The 8,373-nt window shown below is 42.8% G+C and overlaps 1 protein-coding gene across 1 annotated transcript; it reads left to right on the forward strand.

The window, feature by feature from the left end:
- Positions 1 to 521: 521 nt before the first annotated feature.
- Positions 522 to 7,628, forward strand: LOC121938754 (protein Shroom2-like; the record flags this gene model as incomplete). The annotated part of the gene is made up of 5 exons (XM_042481925.1): positions 522 to 589; positions 1,425 to 1,547; positions 1,706 to 3,932; positions 4,398 to 4,447; positions 7,104 to 7,628. Coding segments are annotated over exons 1-5 (2,993 nt in total), but the record flags the coding sequence as incomplete, so codon positions are not given.
- Between the last annotated feature and the right edge of the window lie 745 nt (positions 7,629 to 8,373).

Below are 8,373 nucleotides of genomic sequence, written 5' to 3' on the forward strand. Positions count from 1 at the left end.
GGACGTAGCATAGATGTCTTTTCTGGACGTCATACAGATGTCTTTTCTGGACGTCATACAGATGTCTTTTCTGGACGTTATACAGATGTCTTTTCTGGACGTTATACAGATGTCTTTCTGGATGTAGTATAGATGTCTTTTCTGTAAGACAGATGTTTTTTCGGGACATTTGCAGGAAATCTCGTATTATGTTTGCAGTAGGCAGCTGCTATTTTGTTTGTGGGAAATTGATCACGTTTTGGGGATTATTACCTGAAAAGCTGAAGATTTGTGTTTATGGTTTCTTACGTCTGTGAGTTTTACAAATTTCATATGTACCCCCTCCTCCAGTGTTGGACTGAAACCGATGTCTTCACTCTCTCTGGTTTCCTGTTTCTGCCTCAAAAAGAAGGTTGTATGTGACGTCTTCTCTTTTGTTAACATTCGATTCTGGCGTGTCGTCCTCCCTTTTTTCATTTCCCTCCTTCCTTTTCTGGCTGCCTATCAAAGCTGAAATGGTCGATGTTGTATCACCGCGCACAATGCCGTCAGAAACCGAGGTTCATGTGGCGAGGAGCTTCCTCACTAAGATTTTGCGGAGTTCGATGAGGTACCGTCAGCCGGCCACGTGCCGGTTGTGTTCGATGGTAGTGATCGCGTCTGGTCATCGTGTTTGTACAATGTGATGAGTTCCTTCCTTCCTCTGTATTTCGTTTTATTTTTTGTCCTTGTGGTGCTACTTCTCCAAACCAAACATCCTGTAGCTGTTCTTTGTGTCCTGAAGTTGAGCTCATTGACGTTTACCGCATGAGTTTTTAGTTTTCATGTTTAGGTGTCATGAAAATATTTTTCCTGTGGTTCAACATGTTGTGTTGAATCAGGATGTTTAATGATTATTTTCTTTTTTCAACATGCTCTCCAGGAAAAACCGCTTCAAAGGGTACGTGCAGATTTAGTGTAAGCAAAGTGGAAAGTACAGTGATTTCTTGGGTTCCTACCAAAGTATGGATGATATTACACACACACACACACACACATATATATGTGACATGGTCACATTTCCGCTACAAAATGATCTGGTAGAAGATAAAACATCATGGTTTGGCATTAAATATTTCAATTTTGACTTCAGGACACGAATACCAGTCTCCTGAGTGAAAGTCCTGCATTTGTTTGTCCAGTCCAACACCCCACCTGCCCAGCCTATAGGGGCTACATCGATATTTGTACATGGACTTTGGCTGGATTTATGCTACATGGTTCAATTGACCCAATTCTGATTTTTTCCTCTTGCGGCACATGTTTTCTATTTTTGTATACAGTCTGTGATTTAAATTAACACCTCACCCTGCCAAAAAACATTTTTAAAAAAGTTCAGTCATTGCACTCTGCAGCTGAAATGCCTCGTGCTCCCTTGTGTAAAGTGTTGCCTCTCTGCCGTGCAGGAAGAATGATCCGGGCTCGCGGCCTCATTCCTGGCACTCCTCCAAGCTGACGGAAGAGGAGTCCGAGCCGGCCGGGCGCGAGGTCGCCCCAGCACCAGTCTGGCAGCCAAAACATGAAGCGAGGTGCGTTCTCTTTTTGCTTCTTTCAGGGCTGAAATTTACACTGACATCTGAAGGACTTCTAAAGAGGGTCGCTTCCTGGTGAAATTCTCTGATGATACTGCAGTTTTTTTCTCATCTGATGGTAGTGTTTGAAGGATATTCTTATTATATATCCTCAGGCCCAAAGAGTCGTCCAATCAAGCGGACCACAGCGCCCAGCGTCAGATAACCAGCCAGTTCAGCTCAGTGAGCAACATGGAGAGACTGGAGCGTCCCTCTCATCCATTCCCTCCAGGTCGTCTTTCCCCGAATAAATACATCAGCAGCGCCGAGTCGCTCAGCGGACCAGGAGGCAAAAGAGACTCTGGGTTCAGCTGTTTTTCGAGCACCAGCCCTCCCGTTCACGATGCCGGCACACCTGATAAGAAGGGCACCAGCACCGAAAATATTTTCTTCAAGGGCCCTCAGAGTGAAGGGCCTCAGCAGGCGGAGCGGCACAGGTACCTGCAGGTGGGGAACGGAAGCTGGGAAGAGCATCCTGCATCTCGGGTTTCCATCGCAGGGAGACCCAGCATCGGCCCAGTGTGGCAGGTACCAGAGAAGAAGAAGTCCCAGTCTCCTCCTCCGCCACCTCCACCCCTGCGCAGCGACAGCTTTGCCGCCACAAAGGTGTTCCCTTACTCTGAAGGGCCGGCAAAAAGCCAAGGCAACAACCAGAACGGCCTCAGATCTCTTCAGGAGAAAACCCCAGAGGCCAGACGTAGCTTCAACCCCCTGCCCACCAAAGACTTCCTCCACCCGAACATGGCCGCTGACTACAATCACAACCAGCTGCACCCCAACAAACTCTTCTCCCTGTCCAGCAACGACGTCCGACAATCTCAGTACACCAAACTCCCCGCCCACCAGCGGCAGTATAGTGATGAAAGCACCCTCTACCTGCAGACCAGGACAGCTCCTCCCACCAAGATCCAGAGCGTAGGAAGCTACTACCGCAGCCTCCAGGATCTGCCCACAAATGCCTTCAGCCGCAAACAGGTCCGACACTCCACAGCATCCATCTCTGCAAATCTGGAGAATGGGGGTCACAGCAGGTACTACGGCCCGGCAGGCCAGCATTCGCTTCAGCCTGCCGAACACCAGGGCAGAAAGGGCAGAGTGGAGGGTCGGAGGGAGGAGACGGAGAAACCCCACTGGGCAAACAGCAATGAACCAGGCTTCCCAAGTTCCCTTAAGACTAACATAAAGACAAAATACTCTCTACCTCAGTCCCAGCTGCCTTACAGTGAAAATAAGGAACACAGTGGGCAATCCCATCTAGGGAATGGTCTACATTATGACCACCAAACATCTGAACTCTCTGCTCGAAGCCGCAGCCCAGAAGATGCTGCAAAGAGAGGTGAAGGGAATGCTAATGACATAAAAAGCCACTTCCCAACACATCAGACTACTGATCATAAGGTCGGTCTTTCCAGGCATCAAGATCCATGGGTGCCCCAAGAGGATCAACGAATTTCCCGTCTGATAACCCCGCTCCTGCACTCCCTCGCCCAGGAGAGTCAAAGTCTGGCAATGAGGCAGCCGGCAGCTACCCAGGATGCCGGTGATGCCATGGCGGCCAGTGGTGCGAAATCTAACCGCCGCAGCGACCGCTACGCGACCACGCTCCGCAATGAGATCCAGCAGAAGCGAGCCCAGCTGCAAAAGAGCCGCAGCGCCGCGACCTTGACATGTGAAGCCGAGGATGAGGAGGCAGAGGAGTGGAGATCCACAAAGACTTCTTCTGGTGTCTCCTTCTCCAACACCTACAAGGATCACCTGAAGGAGGCGCAGGCCAGGGTCCTCCAGGCCACCTCCTTCCAAAGACGGGACCTGGAGCCTCTTGGACCAGAGGTACCGGTTGTTAAAACCTCTAACGGACGTGTCAGAGGACGTAAGCGCTTCCCCTTAGCCAAGAGGATGCACTCCTTCTCAGAGCCGGACAAGATGGACAAAGTCGGAGTCGAGGGAGAACCTCAAACGGGGTCTTTTGGAGAACGGAGGAGGTTCTTTGAGGCCAAACCAGCTTTTTCCAGGCCTGTGCCAAAATCCAGTCAGGGTTCAAACTTAAACGCAGACCTTGGTGGGAAAGAAAGAACACCCTCTGGAGAGCCAGAGGAGGCTCGCCCATCCACAGACCCCAGACACCTTAGCCCAGGACGTAAGCAGGACTTACTGGAGCAGCAGAGGCTCGGGACCTTCGCTGAGTACCAGGCCACGTGGAACAAGCAGAAGAAGTCATCCGAGGCCAAGACGCAAGGGAGGTACCACTCAGCGGAGAACATCCTGGACGCAGATGCAGAGGAGAAGGCGGTGTGCGTCCACGAGAGATCCCGATCGTCTCCCTCTGCAGACTTCTACACACAGGTGAGCCATAGTGGCGGATCATGAGTCTGTTCTTCTAACATGAAATGAAAGAAGAAATTACCCCCAAATTAGCAAGAAATTAGTAAAAAGTACATAAAAATGACCTGGAAATTAGTTCAAAAAAAAGAGAGAGAAAAAGAAAAAAATATGTAATAGAATAATAATAAAATTGAAATTGTTTTTCCCTAGCTTTTTCTTTATTCTTGCTTTTAAAATTATTAATATGATAAAATGAATTCTAAATAACTTTATAAATCTACTAATTCCTTGCAGTTTTTGAAACATTTATGATCAAGTTGCCCATGGCCTTTTTCCCCATGTTTTTGAAAGAAATTGCACCAATTTTCCCAAGACTTAAAGCAGCATGAGAAAACTGATGTTGCTTCAGGTGCCAAAGGGTTAAGCCAAGAGCTCATAAATGAATTTACAGAATTAAGTGAAAAAGCCTTTTACTTTTTTTTGCAGAATATTCCTTCACCATGGAGAGACTCTCACAGCCAGCAGAACGCCTACAGGTGAGATTTAGTTTCTTTGCACATATAAAAGATAATGCAGTTAAGAAAATACAGAAGACAACAGAGATTAAAAATAATGAAATCTGGACTGTTAAAAAAAAATAAAAATCAAAAACAGGTCAAATGGACAAGGGAATAAACAAATTAGGAAATATGTTCCTTTCATAAAATTAGACTATGCAGTAAAAAGACATTTTAATACATTTTAAATTGGTGCTCCATGACCAGAAAAAATGGTTTTTGCTCAAGAGTTAGAAAACCTTCATCTACCAGAATGCACCATTTTTGTCTAACATACACTTTAAAAAAAGTTTTTACATTCAAGTGCAAACAATGCGCTATTGAAACCCATGCAAACATGCATTGTATTATGTCTGGGTGTTATTCCAGGCTTTTGTCTTTAAAATTGCAATTTTTTAGTATTTGAGTGGTGAGATTTCTTCACACCACTCAAACAGAAAACGCGTCTCTGTTTCTCCTGTTTCCTGAGCTGAAAGGAAAATATCATTTTCTGTCACAGTAGTTCTCTTCCCAACCTTATCTCCAGTCTTTGGAGCTCATGTTGAGGAGACTCTGAAGTAAACTACACCCAGATTTACAAAAGTGTGTGTGCAGGTACAGGAGATTTACGGCGGGTGGAGAGTGTATCACTTATCTGTTCTCAGCTCAGCGCTGAAATTAATCCACATTTCCTCTTTTTGTTGACGTGTTTCTTTGTGTCACATTAATACCTTTCAGGAAATGCAATGGTCAACCACAAGTGTCAGCAAATCGTAAAATATCTCAGCTGAATGGATGCTCAAATTCCTTCTGTCTCGTTTTACTTTATGCATCTTTTTAGTGGGTGTGTTGCTTTAAAAGTCCGGCTTGTCCTCGTTTTCTGTGAACAAATGGCCGTTGTGTTATTGTATCCTCTCATGTATGGTAGAGAATTTGATCCCTGAAACACTGATGCATTATAGTTACAGAAAGCCTTTTTATCGAAAGGTAAATGTTTGTGTTTAAAAAAATAATAATAATAACGTATATGAAATGTTTCTTTAGGTCAGACCTGTCCCCTCTCTCTTTGTCTCTGCTCAGCTGTAATTTAATCTCTGTGTTTGGTTTTCACACTAAAAGCACAACACACCTATAAATCCTTTAAGGCTACGTCCACACTGATGTTTTCTTTTAAAAACACCTCACTCACTAATCTCCATCCATACTAACATGCCTTCAATAGAAACCCTTCTTGCAGAGGCAATGCAATGTAAATGCATTTTTACTTATATTACTTTTTATTACTTTTTTATTACTTATTTTATAAAAACATAATAAGAAATTTGTAATACCTGAAAATAAGAAAAAACTAAAATTTAAAAACAAACATAAAAATGTCCTTAAAAAAAGGCAAACATTTTTTCATATATTTAATTTAATTTTTTATTTTTTGCACATTTCTCCCAGCCAATGTTGGGGTAATTTCCTTCCATTTTTTTGCAGTTTGCAGGACATTTTTTGCCAAATTGCTCGTTGCATTTTTACCCATGTTTCTAAGAAAATCAAAGCAATTGTCTCCATTTTCAGAGGTATAAATGCTAGTGAAAGGCATCTCAGTGCACCAAAAAAAACCCTCCAGGTTTTAAAGTGTGAACTTCATTTTAGTAAGCTTCTATCAAAAACATGTCACAGAATTGCAGAATGATTTTTTTTAGATTCACTGAAACCACACACTTGTTTTTCCGCACAGAGCTGTGGTTCTGACTCATGCTGTCTCGATGGAGTTTGAGTTGATGCCTGACTTTTTTCCCAAAAACACAGAGCGCACATGGAACGTATCCATGTGTGTTCTCAGCCGTCCTCTTTGGAACCTGTGGAGATATTTTTTAGAGATGTCACTTCACCAAAAATCTTTAAAAGGTCTGGAGCTGGTAGAGCTTTGAAAATCAGCTTCCTATACACTGCAGCGACCCATATATAAGGACTTTCTGTCTCATTTTTAAATTTATTTATTCATTTATTTATGTATTTATTCATTTTTTAAAATTTTTTTTATTATTATTCAATTTAAAATGTTTTTTATCCCCCTTTTTTTCTTAAACTTACTTCAGTCATTATTCTGATTATTTACATAAATATGCTGTTATGTGGTTGTTATATTTATTTTTCATTCTTTAACCTCGGATGAGAGGGGTGGGATGGTGTGGGTTCGTTGTTGGAATTACTAGTAATGACTCTTAAAATGCTAATCATATATATTCATTTAAGAAAAGTATACATATCCAGAAAAAGGAAAAAGTACAGAGTTTCTGCAGCAACACATGCAACAGGAATATTTTCTAAACAGAAATATAGTTGTAAGAACCTTCTTTGCAAAGTAGGTACATTATTTAGTTTATTTATATAGTACTTATTAAAACCAGCATTACAAATTGCTTTACACTTAAAATCAGAAAAAAACATTAAAAAAATAAATGAAAAAGTGAAAAATACAACACAGAAGAAACATTTAAAAACAATGACTGAATTTAAAATCAAACCACAGCAGTGAAAGACTTTTCATTTCAGGAGTAAAGTCCAGCAGGAAAATAGAGAGATTACAGGAAAGCCTCTCGGTAAAAAAATCCTGTTTTCCCTCACAGGTGCTGATGCACTTTGTCTTTTCTTTGACCTTTAGAGCGAAAACAGAGAGCAGGCTGCGATACCAGCCCGACCGCAGCCCACAGCCGGCCCCGTCGGTCCCCAGGAACGAGGGCCCGGTCCCAGGCCTCGCTGACCACAGGCCCAGACCAGACGCTGCCAACCCCGCCTACACCACACGCTCCTCCGGCCCTCGCAGCCTCAGCCCCAACCCGGGCTCCCAGCCTCCACAAACCAAGGGCCTCCTGCCGCCGCCCTGGCCCCATTTAGGCCCAGAAACCACATCCTCCTCCCAGGAATTCCTCGCTGGCGCCCAGGCAGCGCTGCAGCCTCTGTCCAGCTCTGACACCCAGAACCCCGCCTCAGCCGCCTCCCCTCACCTCGGCGGGACGTCCAGAGCAGAGAGCGAGGTGGAGAAGGAGCAGCAGCCTCCCTCGTCATCCCTGCTCTCCTCCTGCCTCCCCACGATAGATCGAGCGCGGTCGCCCTCGCCGCAGTTTGCACCACAGAGACTGACCGACAAACCGCCGGTGGTGATCGTGCAGGACGACTCGTCGCTCAGGTAAGCAGCTTAGTCCTCTCATTGTCCCTCGGTACATTAATCCTCTTGTGCTACACTGTAAAACAAAAACACGTATATCGGAAAACAGTGAAACAGTGTTTAACTTACTGTAATATTTTGTAAAGCACTGAACCGAAAAATAATCATTTTAAATTTAGAATATGTTGAAATAATGACATTTCCATAAAGAAAACTTGATAAATGTAGTTTAAACACAAGAAAACTGTAGTCCAAAAAAATAGTACGACACTGTTAAAATAAGGGGAATAGAAATAGAAAAATAAAGTTTTTAGTGAGGTTTTTACAGAAAAGAAACAATTAAAAATGAATATGATTTTCGGATGAATATGAATGTGTAGCCTGAGAATGGATTTTACAAAAACTTTCAAACTTGAACGTTCCTATTGATATTCACCCTAAAAAAATTAATTAAAAACGTTGTTTTTGTGTCAATTGACAAAAAAAGTTTTTTTACCCACCAATAACAGCTACTAAAAATTAAAATAATCATGATTTTCTAATGTGTAGATTTTCAATTATGAGTTTAATAATTTTAATTTAATGTGTTTTTATGCAGAAGGTGATGGAAGTGTAGACATTTTATTTTTGTCTTTCAGATGGATAAAGTAAATTTTACAATTTAAAAATGTTGTGATTACAGCAGTTTTGCAGTTGAATTACAACAGTTTAATATATTTTTTGTTCTGTAAAGTTGTTTTACATCTTCTGGAATTTCAGGCAGAGA

The sequence above is a fragment of the Plectropomus leopardus genome, unplaced genomic scaffold (assembly GCF_008729295.1).
Source record: "Plectropomus leopardus isolate mb unplaced genomic scaffold, YSFRI_Pleo_2.0 unplaced_scaffold3182, whole genome shotgun sequence".
In the NCBI taxonomy this organism is placed as follows: domain Eukaryota; kingdom Metazoa; phylum Chordata; class Actinopteri; order Perciformes; family Serranidae; genus Plectropomus; species Plectropomus leopardus.